This window comes from Leptosomus discolor, chromosome Z (genome assembly GCF_034619465.1).
Source record: "Leptosomus discolor isolate bLepDis1 chromosome Z, bLepDis1.hap2, whole genome shotgun sequence".
In the NCBI taxonomy this organism is placed as follows: Eukaryota; Metazoa; Chordata; class Aves; order Leptosomiformes; family Leptosomidae; genus Leptosomus; species Leptosomus discolor.
The window spans coordinates 41,301,563-41,323,149 of record NC_141419.1 but is presented as its reverse complement, the minus strand read 5'-3'; the positions used below and the strand labels follow the sequence as shown (position 1 = coordinate 41,323,149).

General features: G+C 40.3%; 1 protein-coding gene across 2 annotated transcripts in view; it reads right to left on the bottom strand.

The window, feature by feature from the left end:
• Positions 1-20,246, bottom strand: part of ERCC6L2 (ERCC excision repair 6 like 2) — a 58,064-nt gene extending 37,818 nt beyond the window's left edge. The window contains exons 1-7 of one of the 2 annotated variants that reach the window (XM_086480581.1): positions 20,237-20,246; positions 11,292-11,716; positions 8,069-8,188; positions 6,430-6,623; positions 4,103-4,264; positions 2,645-2,852; positions 1,070-1,210 (exon numbers count right to left, since the gene is read on the bottom strand). In XM_086480581.1, coding sequence (XP_086336707.1) covers positions 1,070-1,210; positions 2,645-2,852; positions 4,103-4,264; positions 6,430-6,623; positions 8,069-8,188; positions 11,292-11,716; positions 20,237-20,246 — 1,260 coding nt within the window. Of the gene's footprint in view, positions 1-1,069; positions 1,211-2,644; positions 2,853-4,102; positions 4,265-6,429; positions 6,624-8,068; positions 8,189-11,291; positions 11,717-15,224; positions 15,244-20,236 lie in introns of those variants that run through there. The other variant, XM_009946085.2, reaches the window with a different exon arrangement.
• Positions 20,247-21,587: the final 1,341 nt, after the last annotated feature.

Below are 21,587 nucleotides of genomic sequence, written 5' to 3'. Positions count from 1 at the left end.
CAACTTCAAACATTCTGCAATGTAGCAGCAGCAACAGCATCAGCTATTTTTCTGGCTGATTTGACCAATATCTGTTTCCTTTCCCTTCTCAAGTTACTGAATTTCATGGTTAACTTTAGAACAAGACAGTCCACAAGAGCACTTAAGTATCTGCAGGTCTGCCTACTGCCATTTGTGAATCAAGTTCAGCAGTATTTTACTTTTTCTACAAAACATCACAAGAAACAGAAGCCTGCGAAGAACGAATGCTAGCATCCATAGAATATTAAAAAGACTGATAGGAGGATTGTTTTTAAAGAAAGGTGCAGAAGACTGAATAAGCTACATCATTTGGAAAAAAAAAAAAAACACCAACAAAAACCACTACAAAAGAATCAAAACAGGCTAGAAGAGAAATAGGGAGAAGCAAGTATGAGACACATGCTTCTAAATGTTTAAAAGACGTGGAGTGATATGGGCAAAACAAACACAAAGCTAGACTAACCAAGTGTTAAGGAAGTCCAAAGAAGATAGAAGAAATCTGCAAAGCTGTTACTAGCGAACAAAGTTCTGCTTGTACTCTATGGCTACTGTCACAGCTCTCCCTTCAATGAAGCAAAGCAAAGCACGTGTTCAGTGGCATAGAAAGACACAATACAACTGCAGCTGCAACACAAGCAAAGACCAGACAACCTGCTGGGTCCAGGATGCCTCCGATTTGCAGCTTCTGCACAGACCGCCTGAGGCGCACGGGAGCAGCACACCTGATGGGCACATACTGAACATCCCCAATGCAATACCCTTGCCAACATCAGCTATATCACAAGAGCATGTATTAATACAACACATCCAGAATTTACTGCATAAATAACAACCACCTGCTCAAGGCACACACAGCAGCTTTGCTGTTAATCCGAAACTGCCTAACTCCATTCTGCTTGTTTTGCAGGCACCCATGTTCCCAGCTGGGATTTCCCAAACAGACGGCCTATGACCACACAGCCATTTCAATCAGCTCTTCATCAGCAGAGAGTCTCTTGAGAAAACTAGAAATACTATGTTCTAAAATCCAAAGAGTGACAGTTCTTACTCTGTAACAACAGTTCTTCCTTTTACGGCCACTGTTGCAGCTACAGGGCTCTCCCGCTCGTAATACTAAGCTTACGTCCTCTGTCTCTAGCACAGCCTGGTACACTGCTTTCTGGAATTCGGTCAGGGAACAGTACACCATCTGCCAAAGACAGAACCCCAAAAACATAATTATGTGCAGCATACAATGAAAAGCAAAATAGCACTGCAACAAAAAACCATAAAACATGGAACACTGAAAATAAAGCAGAAAACAATATATTTGCTCAAATAGTTACAGAAAATTACCACCAAATGAAAAAATGTGGATCTTGACACAAAAATAGTGTGAAATCGTGGCCAAAATATATGCATAATTATTTCATTCCCTCCCAAAATTCTACAAAGAGTATCAATGTCAAGCTACAAGAACCTGCTGTTGGGTTTCTATAAACCTTTCAGCATGGCTTTTGTGGAGGTACAGGAGGAGGGAAAAGTGAGAGAAATAAATGTATAATTGTAATTAAGGATTCCCCTCAGCTTTGCCAGTTGCCTAATTTGCCCTTTCTTTCCTCTTTTTAGTCACAAGCAGTTGTAGGGCACTACCACAGGCAGGACAATCAGAATATGCAATGAGAAGACAAGGATCTACAGTGCTATGGCCAAAACTCTTATCCCCCTTCTTAAGAGATCATGGGTTGCATCTCCATGACATCTTTAGTCTTAAACAGTAGGAGACAGAAATCCCAAGATCATTCCTTAACCTAGGCCACCCACACAGCAGCAGCACCATGCTGAGCTGTAATAATACAGCAGTAACTTGAACATATACTCACATTAACAAGAGAATGAAAAGAATAAAACCTGCTAGATTTAGAAAAGTGATTGACTGGTGTTTGTGTTAATCTCTCCTTAGAGGATAGTTTAGATGACATTATTATACACTAAGGATGAAGAATAAATACCAAATTTTGAAAACAAAAACCACTGCAAACTAATGTATTTGTGTACTTAGAAGGCACAAATATATGTAATAATAATTTATTAGAACTCTTTGCTATAAAGTATTATCAATTCATATAATGTTTACAATAGCATCACATGAAGAGAATTGCAGACTTATCAACAATTAGCTTCAGGTTTGGGGTTTTTCTTTTATCTAGTGATCAAAAATAAGGGAGTTAAAAATTAAAAGCATACTGTTCCATGCACAAAGTGTCAAGCTGCAATTCAGAAGCCCTCACAGCATTTCAAGAGATTTACATACATTGCGTCAGGTTTGCACAGAGAAGTACTAAAGTGCACATAAAATAGATGTGTAAATCACTAGTCAGGAGTCTAGCTGAGCATTTTCATGCTTGATTAACTCCATTTCAACACGCAATCATAGTAATTATGTGAACAAAGCACCATAGTAATTATGTGAACAAAGCACACTACTGCATGTGCACTTTTCCAAGGATCTGGATTCTTCTGAAGTTCGTAAGTCCAAAAGAAAACCATAAACTACTACAGGCATGATGAAAGAGAGAAAACGCAACAAAGAAGAGGAGATATATTCATTAGTATGGTATTTGAGATGTGCAGGCATTCTTACTCTGTCTTCCTTTTTTGGCAACTGATCACCAATAAGCACTTTGGTACGTCTCAGAAACCAGCCAGACATTTTTCTTGCTAGCTTTACCATGGCCTTGCGACCTGTTGCTAGCTCTCTTTTAGTTGCAGTGTGCCTCTGGCCATGCTCCACCGGATCAGAAAATTTCCTCTTGAAATGTACTCTGCTACCCAAAAGTCCTGGTACAGCCCTATTAAAAAAACAAAGGGAGTGGGGTGCATATGAAGGAATAACAGCATTTTCTTCACTCCAAGGCAGTCTATCCTTTTCATTTGACTAAAACATACCATAAATTGTTTCTGGCTGACAGCAAGAGATCTCAAATTAAAAATCACTGGAGAAATTAATAAAAAAACATGTATATAAATAGAAACATATACTACTTCCAGACATGCCACTTTTTCACATACTTTCTGTGACCCTCAAATGTTAAAAGAGATTCCCCTTAGGAAAAGGGTTCCCATCTCCAGAAAAATGAAAGATCAGCAGACCAACAGAAGTCACAAGTACATAGAACCTCTAAACCACAAGACTGCTACTGTTCAATAGCCTAAATTGGAAGCTAAGCAGTCATGTTTACAATTTTCACTTTTTTTACTAAAATCAAGTTAGGCAGATACTACAATTTACTAAATAAAATCTTAAGAAACACAATAGCAAAAAGAATTTAGTAATCATCAGCAGCACTACATATTGGAACTATCTATTAACAACATCAGCATAGTTTTAATGGACTGGATGCAATACTAAGCTTATTATTAAAGTATTTCTCTCCTGGTATTTCAATTCAGTCTGTATATCCTTATATTTACGGTACATTTGCTTTGTTCCTCCTCTCTAAAGCAACCCCAGTAACTCTTCTATGTTTTAGATTTATATCTAGGGTTAGTTCCATCTCTCTCTCAATTTTCCTGGACAAGACTGTTGTTTTGCAAATATATGCAATTGTGTATTTTGAAAAACAGCAAAATACTACTACTTCCACCGTCCAATTAAGGAAGAACGACCAACTCATATTAGAAAGAGCAAAGGCACAATGTTGTTTGAAGTGTGTACTGATTTTCTATTTACTGTGTGGAGGACAGAAGAAAAAACGTGTCCTTAGAAAATAAGGGGAATTAAAAAAAAAAAACAACAAACCAAAAAAACCCACAACTTCTTCCCCAATTCCCCAAAGCAGCCAGATAGGAGGAGCTCCAAATGTATTAAATAGCTACTAAATTTATACCAGGATGTATATGTTACCTCCATAGATGTATTGGAAAAACCTACATTCTCACAAAGCACTAAGGGGTTTTTTTGGGTGGTTTTGGGTGGGGTTTGCTGTTGTTTGAGTTTTTTTGACACAGTTGGGTCCACATCATCCAGTTCTATCTCAGTTCCACCGCACAGTTAACATATAGAGGTGTTTAACCATACAAAAAATAAAAAAGTATTTACCAGTCCATAACACACCAAAGCTCCTTCATATTGTTTTGAAGAATGGTTCCAGTAAGACCTATGCGAACACTGCATTTTAATGACTTCATGGTTTGTGTTATTTGAGCCTTTGGATTCTTGAGTCTATGTGCTTCATCCACTATCACAGCAGACCATTCTACACTGCAGATCAACAAGAAATATTATATTAACCGAAACTACTTATCCCATCATCCACATACACATAACAAGCGGTCAGCCACACAAGTAGCTGTGATTATTTTAAGACACTATTACTTTCTGATTTTCCTGTTTCACATTCTATTATGCTACTCAGTTTCTTTATATTGTTTGTTTAGTAAATTCAATTGCCATAGCTGAATATAATGGCCAAACTACATGAACTACTGTGAACTGTATCAAATGCTTTCTGTGAGGAAAGCAGCTTTCAATCTCTGAAGCAATCAACCCAGCACATTTCAACAGCACTAAATCCACTCATAAGTAAGATTGAGAAAAATTAAAAGAATCTCCAAAGGTAAACTATTGAAACGCGCTTAACACAGGTATGTTTAATCTTCCCATCAAAACCTATCCAGTGTAACTAGAAGTAGACTGAAAGCATTTCCATCGGCGTGGTTTCCTACATGAAAGCATCACTCAACTTCTTTAATATCTGTATGATACCAATATGGCAGAGAAGTTTTAATATTTTGTGATTTTGTGACTAGGAGGAACATACCTAGAAGCAGAAAATGAAAGATATTTTGCAGCCAGTTCAGGCTAAAACTGGAGGTAGAATGACCTGTATACAGTGATACTAATTTAAGTCATTGAGTTCCTAGGACGGGATTTATTAACTTTATGAGATTGCTTTATATATATGAATATTTCAGAACAAAATCATATCCACTTTGATGATACTTCAAGCAGCAAAAAGCTGAAACAGTCATGTTTAGAATGAAACCTCTCTCCTGAGCAGGCTGCATTTAGTTCACTAATCTGAAGGCTGATATTGTGATATTTTTTGATGTCTGCTAAATACATTCATATCTGAGTTCCTTACATTCCTAAAATCTGCTAAAAATTGGAGTTTCTGAAAGGAGACTAACAGATGAGCATACACTAGCTCCTTCAACTTGATGTCTCATTATGCTGATTTACATGCATAACTGAGCCTATTCATTCCTATTAGTGATAATTATTTAAGACAAGTTTTTGTGTCCAGTCCATTAGTCTAGCTAAGCAAGACATGTAGCCTCTTTCAGCGTCAAGATCACAGGCCCATCCAGTCAGATGCTCTGCAGAAAGAGTTTGGTAAATCTGTATGCTGAAGCAATGTATCTGCAAACAGTCAGTCACACCTGCTCTGCACATGCACCTATTTCCTGACTGTCCATCCAATGATGAAGCCCAAAGAGTTCCTCAGAAAGACAACAGCAGAACTAGGGTACTAACACAACACCTTCAGTCTTCTCTTATCTGCACTTCTTTTTCAGATGTGAGCACAGAGAGTGATGGACATCTGACTGTGATGTTGGTGATGGCTGTTCAGACCCCTAGGACACTCTATGGGGCCTGGACCTTTCCCAACACCTAAAATGACAAGATCTGCAGATCCAGTAACAACACCAGCTGCTAAGGGCAGGCTGCTACTAGCAGCTGTTCACACAACTTGTACCTTACTTTCAAGATGACATAAGGAAAGAGGACCACTAGGATCAGGTGAGAGGTTAACTACTCCTGAACATAGCCAAAGAAAAGGCAAAACTCCTAGTTTGAAAATGCTGACAGCTATGGAGCAAATAAAGTAAGATTTCTAATACAACCTGCTGTCAGAGAGACCTTGATTCTGTTAAGTCCATCAGTTATTTAAAACTATACACACACTTATATATCTTATAAGTTTTAGGACTCAAAAATTCCATCATGCTGATGAAAAGCACAAATAACAAGGAAAATATCTTTTGAACATTGCTAAAAATTCCAGATTTTTTTTCTCCTTACACTATACTGAATGATAGAAATATCTTCTGCATATCTTTTAGCTGCCACCAGTTTCCAGGCAGGCAGCTCCTGCACCTCTTAGAGAATACTTCATGAATGGGTTAACGGCAAAGATGAGCTTTATGAAAACTATTCAAACACTTCTCCCAAGCATCCCACTACAAAGATAGTATAGGGGAAACTCCCTGAACATAGTTAAATGGGATTCTCCTCTTCAGCAGTGAGTCATTGTATTTAACAGCACATACACACATACACAGAAAAAATAAGTACTTGCAAAGAACAATAAAAAATTAGACAGTTAAAATTCTGTATGTAGAAAAATACACTAAAATCATTACCTGTTAAACTCATTCAAATACAGGCGAAGTATCTCATACGTTGTAAGGGCAACTTCACATTTCCCTTGCTTGATGCGACTCAAGTCATCATCTTTTCTACTGCCATGTAAGACAGAGACCTTAAAGTACCCCCATGTGTCTAACTCATCCTTCCAATTGTACAGCACTGAAAGAGGGGCCACTATGAGGAAAGTCTGAAAACAAATAGATGTTGTAGTATTACTGGAAAAACTACAATATAGCACTTTCTCGACAAGGAAAATCAAAATCTTGAGATTTATTTTACTACTTTGAATAGTTCAAACTATTTAATTCTGTTACTTCAAAGCACAGTATAGAAAGTATCTGAAGAGTCAATATAAATTCAAAAGTAATCTACTCAGAGTATGTAAATAGTACAGAAGAAAAATACTGTAATACTGCAAAAAAAAACGCAAAACAAAGTAGTGCTACTTACTCAAATTATACTCTAATAACTGCAATAAGACATGAAATACTATCACTTTGCTTTCTTACACCCTCTGTATTTGTATACAATACAATGTTTTACAGATAGAGAAAATAAAAGGATCAAGAAGGTAAGCTGCTTCCTCCAATCCACAATTGTAGTCATCACAAGACTTCAAAACAGAGACACATGAAAAGGGTTTAAAAATTCAAGACAGCTCATACAATTCATTTAATATCACAGAATACTAGAATCAGTGAGGTGGGAAGGGACCTCAGGAGATTTTTAATCCAACTTTCTGGTCACAGCAGGGGCAACACTGAATTCACACCAGGTCATTTAGGGCTTTTCCAACTCAGGTCTTCAAAACCTCCCAAGGATAGGGGCAGTCCACAACCTCTCCCTGTGACCTGTTCCAATACCTGATTGTCCTCAAAGTGAAATTCTTCTCTTATTTCCAGTCAGAAGCACCCCTGTTTTTTTTCCACATGAAGTGCTGTCCCTTCACCTCTTCCTCTCTGCCTATATTTCCTGAGGAACCTGTATCCATTATTCACAGAGCTGCGGTCATATGAACCATTCTGCCAGTCAAATATTCCAGTTACTCCAGTAAAATAAAAATAGCAATGGAAAACAGAAATTGCATGGGTCTTGTGATAGGTAAAATTAAAATGATCTTCAGATTTCTCTCATTCACATAGAACTTTTACATGTATTTTTTTTGCTGTAACTGTAATCTGACGTTACGACAGTAATTCAAGAAAATATTAGCAATAAATTTTCCAAATATACGTATTTGCCATAATTACCTAAATATCCTGTTAATGTAGACACACATGCTTTTTCTACTTTAGAAACATAATCACACAAAACTACAATTTTCTACTCATTGACATGGGCTTCTCAAAGTAATCTAGCCACAAATGTCATCCAGACATTTCCAAATGTTTTGTGTTAGTGCTGATCAACAGTATTAACAGATTAGACACTAATGCTAGATAATGCATTATGTCAGTCTACAAAACTGAAGGCTTACCTAATACTACTAGGAAGGCAATGGAGCTCTAATCTACCTAAGTAGCTGAATTTTAAAAATTAATATACATAAGCTCCTAAAGCAAGCAAGCAAGCAAAAAATCCAAGTATTGCCTTTTACCAAAATCCTTAAGCTTGTATCACTAGAAGCTGTACCTTCTTGGGGTTACACTTTGATTCTTTTTTCATTGTCCTCAGTAAAAATTCTGGCATATTATTTTCAATATCCTCACGCGTTCCCTTTTTGTGCAACACTGCAGCCAAAAACGAAATGACCTTAAGAAAGAAAACAATTCTCAGTGATTACGTACAAATATGCAAAAAGAAGCTGAGTGAGTTCCACTGAAAAAAAACATTTAGGACAAAATCCTGGATGGGATTTAGGAAGGTGGTTTGGGGGGGATGGAGGGGGGTGGGGTGGTGTTTCAGGTTTTTGTTCATTTGTTTTAAATCAATCTCAGTTTTAAAATGGGAACCCCCTCCCTTGAAGAATCCTGAATTCGTAAGAGCAATTAATCGCTCTATTTTACTCTTTCATCCTCTAAGTGGAAAAGTCCCCAAAATACGGAAGAGACCATGAATGAGCCAGGAAAAACGAGAGATGAAGCATGCCTTGCAATTCTCCTCCATTTTCAGGAAGACATTTGAATCTTAGAGGAGAAAACAGAAGGAAGAGATACTTGCTAACTATACTGCCAACACTATTTCTGCAAAAGGAAGAGGTTAAGACTAGAGGACAATTTTTTACTAATATGTCGTTTTCTGTATGTTCTGTTCCTTTCTGCTCAATTCCTGTCACTGGCATCAAAACCAGTTCCTTCTGTTGTGTTTGGGCTATATTCTCTCATTTGCCTCAAACCACTCAAGGTGATTTCCCTTTGCTAAGAGAAGACACTTACTCTAATACACCACAGCAAGGACAAACATCCCAGCATGGGTATTCCAAGCTGCTGCCATTGTAATCCAAAACAGGAAGCTGGCACCAAGGTATCTGGCCAGAACATGCAAATCCATAAAATCCACTTGGGATAAATGGTATCCATGGGCCTAAATAGCAGCAAGGACCAGATGCACCATCAGAGTGGTGCCCTTCTTTTGAAAACTCAACAGGCCCCCTTTACTAGGAGCAGCCAGCTCCAGCCACTTCCTTTTGCAGCTGCTACACAACTGCTCATAGGAAGGCAAAGGTAAAGCTGTCAGCTGCTGATTACCAAAAAAGAGGAAATTTCCAGAGCTTTCTCCCTCTAACAATGGGGGTAAGAGCCAGCCAGGAGTGCAGAAGTACAGGAAAAATACCTGAGAATAGTAAAGGCAGATGAGCAGAAAAGAGAGGAAATCCATCACATACAGAGCCGCAGGGTGGGAATAAGATATGTAGAAGAAAACAAAACCAAACATTTTAATAAATAGTATTTCATATAAACTGAGGCTAAGAGGAACTTTAAGTTTGCACATGTTCTTTGACTTTTTTTTTTTCAGTCCTTTTGGGAATAAGAATAAAATTTAACTGAACATAAAATCTCCATGCATCTTCCAGATCCTCCATTTTTGCAAGAATTATGCTTCACACATTCGTAACAACAGCAAAGGCTGTGAAACGGTAATTCTGCTTAGAAACCTTCAGTTCTTCCAGATAAAGCAGGAACCAACCTAAAGGCCTTGATAGGAAAGTAACTTCCTGCAGTCACATTAATAAACAACATTATTCTACTTGCCTCCACCTCAGTTTCAGCTTGAAATAAAAAAGCCATAGAGTCAGGCCAATTTAAGCAAAAATCAGTTCAGAAGTACAAAGAACATTAAAATGTAAAAGTTTTCTAGAAAGTCTTTATCTCATAAATCACCCTATAATTCAGAAACAATAAGGTTCAGCCAACTGATGAGCATAAGACAAGTTTTCTAGAAGACTAAATCAGTTACTTGACAAAGTTCAACTAATATTTATTCTTTCATATACACTAATCTTTCTAAACAAGTGAAATCCTCTTCTTCATATCCACTGAACTGCCTTTCCCATATTGAACGCGAAGAACATAAATACCATTTTTTGCAAAAAATACACAAGGTATTCTTCGAAACCTGTATTTTCCTTCTGCAAACTTGACACTGTGATTAAAAGAAATAACCATCAGATGTGAATTCCACACCGGAACACACTGTCACTGTGTGATAAACATGACCAGATCACCACCAAATAAGCTCTGAGATTCAATAACTAAGAGATGCAAGCAAGACAACTCAATTCCCCCCCCTGCCCCCAGTTTACTATTTTATATAGACTCATTATATGAAATCAAATTATTTGCAGTTCTGAGTAGAAACAAACTTCCATAACTACTGAGTTCTTAAACTGCCATGGACAAAAACACAGCCAGGCTTAGGCAAAACACAAGGTTAATGGTGGATCAGTTTTAATAAACACCTGCTAATAGATCAGCAGCAGCTACACAAATCCATGATGCACCTCTAAACGCCCTACGCAACCAAGTTTTGCCACCTTAGTTTACTCCTCTTGTCAAGTTTGCCACAGAACAACTTCTTTGCACTGAAGGGTGTCTGTTGACATTGTCCTAAATGCAAGGGCAACAGGTGCTACAGCCAGTAGTAGTCAGTGAAGGAATGAGCTCCCATTGGACACGAGGAGGAAGAAAAGAGAGGGGGACAAAGACTAGCAACCGTAGGATTCAAGCTGGTAACTTAAAACCAAACAGAATAAAGAGAGTTTCAAACATAAACCCACCCTAATTTTGGTAAAATAAATAAATCCTTCAGGCCACACTGATTCCAAGCATAATGGAAAAATCCAGCTATACTTTGTCCTTTCATCAACCCAAGCTCTATTTCCAAAAGAGTCACAAAAATAACATGGAACATCTTAGCACTTTTTCCAGAGATGAGCGTAAATGTGTCTGCTCCTTCTCGTTCCCAGTACAGTTAAACTATTTGTTTTCAGGAAAAAAGGAAAAAAAGACATTTAAAGAGATACAGTCAGATAAGGGCTGCAAGTATTTTTAGCATACTCCAGTGCAAATTACTTTCATGATGCACAGCTAGCAATCCTCCAAGTAAATTCAACATAAAATGAATGTTATGCTAACATCTTAACTACCGTAATTACCCATGCTTACACTGAAAGAGGCCACAGTTTTGTGGCCTGTCAGGAGTGAATCTTAAATCAGCGATGGCCCTTGGCTCTAAGTTCTGTACTGGACAGTTGCATCCTGCCTCCTCTAACTCCAGAAAAGCAAAGAGAAGTTAAAACTCCACTGAGGTGTCTTTTCTTAAATACGTTATTTTAAAAAAAATATTTACAACTCACAGAAAAACACTGCCAAAATAAAATTATCTATTCTTTCACTGTAACCATCAAAAAGAATACCTGTATTGTCTTTCCAAGGCCCATATCATCTCCAAGAATACACCCCCTTTTATTAGCATAGTGTCCATACAGAAATTGAGCTCCTTCCCTTTGATAATCACGAAGGTATCTGTTAATTGTATATGGGATAAAATCGCCATTGTCAGATAACTTAAAAGCAACTGCTGGAGACAGAAGATTTTGGTCAGGAAAGTAAGGCTTTTCCAGATCACCATCATCAAATATTAAGCATTTCCAGGGTCCTCTACTGGCTTTGACTCTACAAAGTTTAGTAATTAGTATTTTCCTTTCTTCAGACTCCAAGAACGATACAACAGCAAATGATTTTCCATTCTTGTCCTTTTCAATAGAAGATATTGTTCCTTCAAGAAGTTTCCCATTTTCAAGGCAAGGTGCAAGGCATTTCTCCCCAATCTGCCAATTATCTACAAAAAAAACAAACACACACACATAGTGATAAACTGCCAGATGTACAAAGTATTTCATTTTGTCACACTAGTAGAACATTGGATACAAATACATACAACTTAAGATAGACTATTTTATTGAAGGCAGCACTAGAATCAGGATATTGATTACTGTTCAGAACCAAAGTCTGAGCTAGACATAAAATTATAGTTTGCTGGAACACTGATATTATATAAATATCTGAAAGTCTGTATAAAAAGATCTGATGTAAAAGTCAAATTTTAATACACTAAGTTGTTACACAGTGGCTTCACGCAGGCCAGCACTGATAGGCTGATGCCTGCAGGTTTAGTGTCCAATTAACAGATCATGCGACCTGGTCAAAAAGGCCTTCTATATTGGACACACTTCTGATCTACCTGAATCTAGTACTGCAGTGTTAGTAAATTGTTTTATAATTATAATCACATAAGAAAATATCACCTTTCTCCTAACGAAGTCTGGAACAGCAAAAAAACCCAAACCAAACCAACAAAACCCAAAACCAACTTCCGTTTAGAAACAACAGACATATTCTTTAAGAATATACGATAGCATATCATTTGCCTGTATTTTTCATCAAAATGGCTAATTACTTAGTAAACTGCTTATGTAGCTGTCAAGTCTGGAACTGTTAAAATCTGTTCCTCTACATGGTCTCACTACAGTCTTAATACAGCATATGAAGTATTAACAACAGAGATGACTGAACTGCTTCATCTTCAGCTATCTCATTTTTACATCTCATGCACAAAGATGATTTTTAAATGGCATGTATGCTGCTAACAGAGAAAGAGGAAGATAAGAACAGCTGTATATTAGCATCCAAAAAATCCACATCACACTGCCAACGAAAAACCCAACAAAACATCTCTATCAGAAAAAACAAGGCCTTCACTCTGCATAGTAAAAAGAGAAAGACCTTGTAAATAATGGTTGCACACAAAGTTTTCCAAGTCTGAACTGAAGTGTTGTCCTTTTGAGTCTGTGGAAACAATTTCCAACCTTCCCCTGCTCAGCCATCACAAAACAAAGAAAGGGACACACAACTACTTTCAAAACTTTTGTTGTTTCTTATCTATTTGTTGGAGTAAGTTCTCTTGGAGTAAATGAGAAAGTCATTGTAAGTAGCAGTGAGAAGGACCTAAGGTTTTCATCGAAAGGAGCAAGTCAGACAGAATCTTGCATCAGAGCAAGTATTCGTACTTCACACCTATGATCAGTGGTAGTACCCCTTTCTGAGTGTATCAACCCAGTTACTTTTTCAAGGTGGGAAAGAGTAAGTCCTAAAGAAACTCCACCTTTGCAGACTTTCATGTCTCAGTGCAAACACCTCATGAAGAAGACAGGTTCTTCTGACAAGTTCCTGACCTCCTGAAACTGTACGCTCACAGGATAATTCTCCACAATGAATTAGTTAGATTGGTGACAACTATACTTCATTTTTAAAAATTAAATAAATTACATACAATAAAAGAAAACAAAACCATCCATGTAGCCCACTATTCTGCAACCAGCAGTGGCCATAAGTTGACATCCAGGTACCAATAAAAATAACACAAGAATATGGAATACCTCTCTTCTAAAATTCTTCAGCCTTAAAGTATTCTTTCATCTACAGATTTCCCGGACCAGGTGTGGTTTGTCTGTTTAGCAAACCACAACGGACCTCTCCCTTTCAAGTAGCTCCATTCACCCTTTGACATACAGATTTCTCGCATTCGACGTCTTCTGACTACAAATTTTGCAGGTCTGCTCTCTAACACCTGTCAAGCTTTTCCCTGCTATGAACTTGGATCCCACAAACTAAACTGATGGCCCATTAGTTCTTACACTAACAAGATCATAAAACACGACCTCGCCGACACTCATAATTTTGCAGATCTCTCTTGTAACGCCCCCCATTACTCCTACTCGAGAAGTTCAGCCCCATACCCTGTGACCTGTACATAAGCTGCTTCGTGCCTTCGGCCATTTCCGCTGATCTTCTCAGAGACTCACAAGCTCAAACATATCTTTTCAAGACAAAGGGTAAAGTACAGACAGTACATTCAAAAATACATAAATAACTAATCTCTTAAAGTTTAAGGCATTTGTACCGTGTCTCACACATCCCCAAATCGCTGAAAAAAAAATGTGCACATGAACTTCTTCCAGTAGCACCTAAGTCTTTGAGCAATTTCTCAAAAACAAGAAGCAAGACTGAAAAAATGAAACTAGCTATATACAGCACACTGTTAAATATGCAAAACAAAGTTTAAAATGAGAGCAATTCTGTAATTACTTTCTTTTATAGTAATATCTGAAGTGACATAACACATTAGTTTAAAGATGCTCAAGTTAAAACTATGATTTAAGATGGCAGTGACTTTGTTTCTAACTAAGCATTTACTTGAGTTTAGTGACTTGTCAGAATTAGAGTTTCAGGTGCAAAGTGCAATAAATTGCATGGAGCAATAGCTTCAGTATTACCAAACTCCAAACCTAGTGAGAAACAAGGAACAGAGTGAGAAAGAAAGAAAAGCAATGGTTTTTAAGACACCACTGCTACAAAAACCCAGGAAACAACGCTGTACAAGGCAAAGCAAGAATTGCTACTTTAACTAGCCCGATCCACTAACTTCCTAGTCTTTGAACCAGAACTATAATTTATGTACGGTACTGTATTTAAAAATTAAGAAAAATATCTGATATGGCTACCTAGCGTGGGTACAGTACACTTGCCAACAATGAAGAAAGCTGGTATTTAAGACGCCTGCCTATACTTAACCCTTTTACCTCAGTAGAAAAAAATGTGCCATTATATATATTAACCGTGCTAAATCATGCTGATAATGGCCTGCTGTCACACACTAGCTCCTTTCAACTACCACTCCTCTACAGAGAAAAAAAAAAAAAAAAAAAGGCAAAACTATCATGAATGCTTTCTAACTATTGAGGTTTGAATACTTAATGCAGAGTGTAAAGGTTTTTTTACACTGCAGTAACTGACTGCAAAAGCAAAATTCAAAGATATTATGAAGTAGAAGCCTCGCTCTTCTCAAACTGTAAAGCTTAACTACAAAGTTGGTAAACAAATGAGGCCAAAATGTTACCTTCCAAAAGACGTCAAAGCAGGATGTTTTGAGTTCACTTACCCGCTTGTTTCCACTTGTTGCACAAAACACACTCAACATGTACGCTTCTGACATACAGAACTGATTTTAAAAGTGTTTTCTCACTTCGTATTTCTAAAAAAGACACACCGCCATACTTCTTACACTCAAACGCCTCAGCTTTGCTGTCAGGCGAGGCGTCGCAGTAGCCCTGTGGCGCAGAGACGCCCGCGCAGGCCGCTGCCAGCCGCCGCCCACGGGCCACGCGTGGCAGCGCCCACCGCGCGTTACCAGGCACCTTGTAACCCCCACACCTGTTCTCATTTTCCACCTGGGCAACCGTGGATAAGCGTCCGAACATCGCTCCGGAAGACACACGGAAGACGCTTACCTGGGACATCATCACACATTTTAGCTCTTGGCCGTGCAAAGCCCGGCGGAGCCTGTGGGCGGAGGCAGCCGGGGGCGGGCGAGGACCCGAAGCCCACTGGGCCGCCGCTCCGGGGGCCTACCGCCACCGGAGGGGGGTACGGGCCGCTCTACCGCCCACACCCCTTCGTCGGGCGCGACGCCCTCCCCCGGCAAGCCACAGGCTGAGGGGGCGGGGCCGAACGGACACCCGGCGGGCACCTCACAGCCTGTTAGGGAAAGAAACTGCCGTTTCCACGCTCCCCGCACCACTGCCGGCCCCGACAGCGGCCGGACCCCTCACGACCCACCGCCCCTGCGGGGCGCGGGCAGAAACCATACCCTGGGACGGGGGCGAACGGCCCCTCCACCCCCGCCTTTTCCGCCCCGCCCCCTCCGCAGTGGGGGCGGAAAGCTCGGCCATCGCGGGACTACAGGTCCACGGACAGGGCGCGGGGGGTGGATATCGCGAGAGGAGCGGTGGTATCGCGAGAGAAGCAGCGCGGCGGTACGTCGGGCTTAAAGGAGCCGGAGGAGACGCGGGAGGAGCGGGAAGTATCGCGACGTTTGCGGAGGGTGTCGTGAGAGGCGGGGGAGGAGGGATCGAGGTACGCGGGGGCAGCGAGCCGTGCGCAGCCTGTGGGGGGCTTCCCCGCCTGGTCCCGCGGGGCGGCTGAGCCGGGCCGTGGGTGTGGGGCTGGGGCTCGGAGGGCGGTCGTGGGCGCTGGTAAGGCGAGTGCCCGGGAGGGCCCAGCGCAGGGCTGGGAGCAAGACGGGTCTGCGCGGCGGGGCCCGAAACCCTGCGTGTTTGGCGCCCGAGCTCAGTGCGCTCTCGCTGGGAAACGTGTCGAGGCGGAGCGTGGTGCGTGGGGCCGCGTTGTGCCAGCCCGTGGCTGCAGGGGAGTGCGGCATCGCCGCTGCGCGGAGCGTTACCGCTCCCGCCGGCGTAGTTTGGCATCTTGAGCCGTGCTACCTAAACTGTAACCGAGTTTCATCCTAATGCGGCACTTTTTTGTAGCAAGGCCGGTAAAGGAAGGGGGGAAAGGGGGCCTAAAGTTGTTTCCTATGAGGAAGCTGCACAGGTAAGGAAGCGGGGAGAACCGCCGGTGCGATGGAGGGTGCAACTCGCGCTCTGGCGGAGCGCGGCCTCGCAGCTGGCGAGGTGCGGCAAGATCTGCCTTGGAGGCAAAGGCTGGAGAGAGAGGTGCCCGCTTGCTACAACGGTTCCACCTTCGGCCGTTTTCAGAAGAGCTTAGCTGGATGCAGTAACGCTTTGCAAATTACAGATTCAATCGGTAACAGCCATCGTTCTTGCTGAAAAAATTCAGCCCCACCAACAGATCTAATCAGATTGTCTCGTCTCTCAGTAGCAGTTTAGTAGAACCTTACATGATGAGCATGACTTCCCAGATTCTTGCTATTAATTTGACAAAACAGTTTCGTGTGTATTTAATAGCACAACACCGAGAAGTTTCACTTATGAAAGTTAAGCGTGTGTATGTAAATACCATGCAAGAGCCATTTTTAAAGTAACTTTGATAACTTTTTTTAACGTGGAAGACATCAGTTTGGGATGGATTCCTCACTTTCTAATTATCTTCCAACTTCAGTCATTTTAATGACATGTTGAGGGGGTTTAAGTTGTCTGCTATTAGCCAGAATTTCGTTCTAACAGAAATTAATGAGGGATGATGTTTGATCGGCCAATTATATTAGACCAATAGGAAAATAGCAAGCATCAAGGCACTAATACAGTTGCTGCAACAATACACTACATGAATATCAGGCACCAGATATGTTGGGGGAGGTTGTTCAAAAATGTGATATAGTACCAATAAATTACATTGTTTTAAAAATATACATGCAGTTATGCACTTAACTGCCTCCGTTCCAAAGGAATGTGGTGAGAACTATACCATCATAAAATCAAAGCTGAAAACAGGATGGCGCTTCAGATTTTAAAAATCTGGCAAAATAAATTCTATGTAACTTTACCATGACCTCAGATACTTAATACATCTCTGCCCTCGAAGCATCTTAGAAAAATGGGCAAGAATGTAGGCTCTGATTCTAAGGCAAGCTTTTAAACTGGATCACGTTCGAAGATAAAGGTGTGTTTATACCACAAGGTGTTTATGTAACGAATACTATGTTGCATTTGATTCTTATCGACATGATTGTGCTTAATAAGGACTTTTTTCATGCAGAGTACAGCTGTTATTTTATAGTCACAAATACAGTATTATGACTTCACAATAGAAGGAATTAAGAAACAGATTAAACTCTTGCATAAACACTTTAATTTTTCTGATAAACAGGCAGTAAAATTCTGCCTACACCCCAAGAATCCTGTTCTGCTTTTATGTCAGTGGCTTAGCTGAAAACAGAATTGCCCCTGAAAGTCCAATGAAATCACTGGGATGAGTCTCCATGACAGCTGTGTACGCTCTTGAAGCGCTTCCCTTCAGGAGGGAGAGCAAAAGGAGGAACTTACCTGTAACAGGAATGGCTGGTTAGCTTTATGTCAACAGGTAGTTTTCCTCTTGCCATTAAAAGTCGTTTTGCAAATTACAAGCAGTTTTTGTATCTTTATTCTGCTTTGTGGAAAAAAAAAGGCTAGAATAAACAAGCTGGCCTGCTGAGCTTAGGGCTTCTTTCATGCAGTATCCTTATAGGACCAGGCCCATAATGAAAATGTTTTCAGAGGCCAGAGAATTCTCTACCTCTGTAGTGTATCTTTAAAAGTTTTTTTGGACTTCCACAAATCTTTCCTAGCACAAGTTAGAAGTTATTTGCTAGCATGTCAAAAATGTCTCGCACCGTGTTTCCTTGGGGAAAGATTTATAAAGGATTTAATTTTGAAAAGCTGTTGCCATTACTGAAAAGTTGAATATATCCAAACTCCATGTTAAATTTTGAACTCTGCTCATGTTTGACTTTTAGTTTAGATTTCGTAAGAGAAGTGTTAGGCTCAGATAACAACCAAAATGAATAGGATGGTGGGGATAAGCACTTTTTAAATATGTGCTATATCCCTGAAAGCATTTCACATGTAACGTTGTGGCCTTCCTGTTCATTCTTCTTTGACAGAGAAAGGAGATGAATTAACTGATGTGCATCTAGAAAGAGCAGCCTGGTTACATTTACAGCATCCTCGATGTCAGTATGTCTGAAATCAAAGCAAGCTAGTGATTCTCAGACGGTATTTGCAAGTCTGTCTGAAACCCATGGAAAGTGCAGGTGCCTAGAATTTTTGAAAATGTCAGTCAGTTGTTTAGTTCTATACTAGAAGAACGAAGAGGTGGTTCAATTCACTGATATTAATTAAGCATGGCAGTATTAAAGTGCTACAAAGAGGAACTCTGTAATGTGTTATGCACTCAATTAACATTTTGGGAAGCCTTTTGTCTCTCCAGCAGTTCATTTACCCAGTATTTTACACATTACCCATTAAGAGTATCAAGAAGCTCTCAGAGTTCTTTGTGGAAATGAGCCTGACTGGGTTCTCTGAAGTCACTGTACGCTGATGCACACCGCATGGGGAGCAAAGAAAGGCATTAGAGCCCCTGTGTGCAGCTGCAGGGCTACAGTCTCTTTGAGATCACAGAGATGTGGCAGAGTAGCTCACATGAGTGAATGCTGCTATGGGCAGTTACGGGCTGTTTAAGAAAGATAGGCCAGGACAGTGGGGAGCAGAACTGGCCTTTTATGTGAGAGAGCAGCAGGGATACGTGGAGCTCTGCCTGATCTGTAGTGACCATGACATAGGGGAGTCCAGGATCTTGAGAGAAGGAAAAAAGGTAGATAGCAGGATCATAACCCTGAACTTTAGGAGCTGAGACTCAGACCTGACCAATCCATTAGCCTTCTACAGTGAAATTATTGTCTTGGTGGACTAGGGGAGAGCAGTATGTGTTGTTTATCTTGACTTGAGCAAGGCTTTCACCACTTTCTCCCATAACATCCTCTATATACAGTCTGATGAAGTATGGACTACATAAATGGGCAGTGAGGCAAACTGAAAACTGGCTGAACTTCTAGGTTTAGAGGATTGTTGCCAGAATCACAAAGTCCAGCTGCAGTCCCATTACTAGTGGAATATTCTGGGGTCTGATACTGGGGCCACTGCTGGCCACTACATTGGTGGTGAGACAAAGTGCATTCTCAGCAAGTTTACAGGTGATGCATAGTTGGGAGCAGTGGTTGATAGACCGGATGGTTGTGCTGCCATCTGAGAGGGACTGCGACAGGCTGGAGAAATGCACAGGTAGGAGTCTCACAAAGTTCAACAAAGTCCTGCACCAGGGGTGGAATAATCCTGTGCGGCAGTATAGGCTGGAGATCAACTAGTTGGAAAGCAACTTTGCAGAAAAGGACTCGTGGGTCCTGGTGTACAGCAAGTTGGCCATGAGCCAGCAGTGCAACCCTGCAGTACAGAAGGCCAACAGCATCTTGGGCTGTGCTAGGAAAAGTATTGCCCAGCAGATCAAAGGAGGTCATCCTTCTGCTTTGTTTGGCCCAGGTGATACCACATCTGAAGTGCTATGTCCAGATCTTGACTCTCCATTACAAGACAGATGTGGACGTACTGGGAACAAGGCCATGAAAATGAAAAGATTGGAGCATCTGGCCATAGCTGAAGAGCCTGAGAGCTGGGATTATGTAGCCTCAAGAAGAAAAGTCCTGGGAGATCTTGTCAGCGTGCACAGATACCTGGTGGAAGGATATAAAGAGGATGGAGCCATACTCTTCTCAATGGTGCCCAAGGCAAGAGGCAGTGGGTGCAAATTGAAACAGGAATTTCCATTTAAGGGTAAGGAAAAGCTCTTCAGCTGTGAGGGTGGCTGAAGGCTGCCACAGTTTAGTCAGAGAAGTTGTGGAATCCCCATCCTTGGAGATACTCAAAACTCAACTGGACAAAGACATGAACAACCTGCTCTAGGACCCTACTTTGAGTAGGGGAGGTTGGATTAGATGTTCTCTAGAACCTTCCACCCTCAGCCATTCTGTGATACATTGAAGAAATCTGTGGGACAAACTGAGTTCTGGCTAACTCCTTATGCTGTCTATTATTTAAAAATCAAAAGCTATAGATAACTAGGCAGATTGCTTAGCCAGTATCTAGTGCTAGAAGACATGGCACCAATTCTTACCTAGCTATATGCAGATTTCCTATCTCATCTTCAGGTTATTCTTAATGACTTACAAGATCTTCAAGTCATTCTTCTCCTTTGTATCCTCAATCATAAACTAAAAGCCTGAAAATGCTAACTAAGGATGTCTGGAAATGCTGCATAACACTTAAATGTGTGCACAATGCATAAAAAAAATAGATAATACCTTGAGAGTTTGACTCAGTAAATCAGATAGCCCTTGTACTGTTAACTCATTCTCTCTCGAAAAGATTCTGGCCAGTCCTAAATCTTACTAACTCTTAGAAGCCAGGGTAGTATAGTTCTTATAACCTGCTGCAAAATTGTCCTTTAAAGTTTGTCTGCCAGATGATGTGTTACTCAGCTTGAATAAACCTGAGAGACTTGATTCCACAAGTGTTATGAAGTATTGATTCATTTCCTTTGAGCGTCTGGTTAAAGAGTGACTTGAGGAAAATGTAAAGTTTTGTCCTTAAATAAATATTGTATGTAAATGGATCATGTCAGCAACACTCAGGTTTCATGATTGCCTGGAGTGGAAACTGGATAATGAGACTTGTCAGCTTCAGTGGATTTGTAGCAGGTATTTGTGTAGAGCAGTTTTGAATGTTTCAGAAAAATATATGAACATTCAAAGGGCTTGTGGACCGGTCTTAGTTATGCTCTGGGTCTGGTTAAACCAAATCAGTGTAATTGTTCTTCAGAGGGTCTTTTATTACGTGTTACACATATCACTTTACAAATAAAAATTATTTCAGAAATGGAACAGAGCTTTCCATTAGGAGTAGTACTCATAGAAATGTTTTATGGAAATTACAGTTGAGTTTGGTTCCCGTAATCCCTTTTTTCCTTGAGGAAAAAATAAAAAGTATTTCTTCCTCAGATTTGATTTCGCTTTCTTGGGTTTTGATTGACAGCGAAGCATGAAGGGAAAGACTTAAAAGCAGTGCACACACAAAGAGCGAAAAGAGACTAAAACTGGAAAGACAGATTTTTAATTTTTTTGGTGGGGGGTAACATGGCAAGCTGTCCTCAAGAGTTAAGAAAGTTATTTAAAACAGATGAGATGCAAATGTGATCTGGTGTGGGAGACTGAGACATGCAGCTTTTGTAACTAAAACGACTAAAACTGGAATACTCAACCCTTGTAAACAGCCATCTGACTTAATCCTGAGGTCAAACCTAGCCAAAGC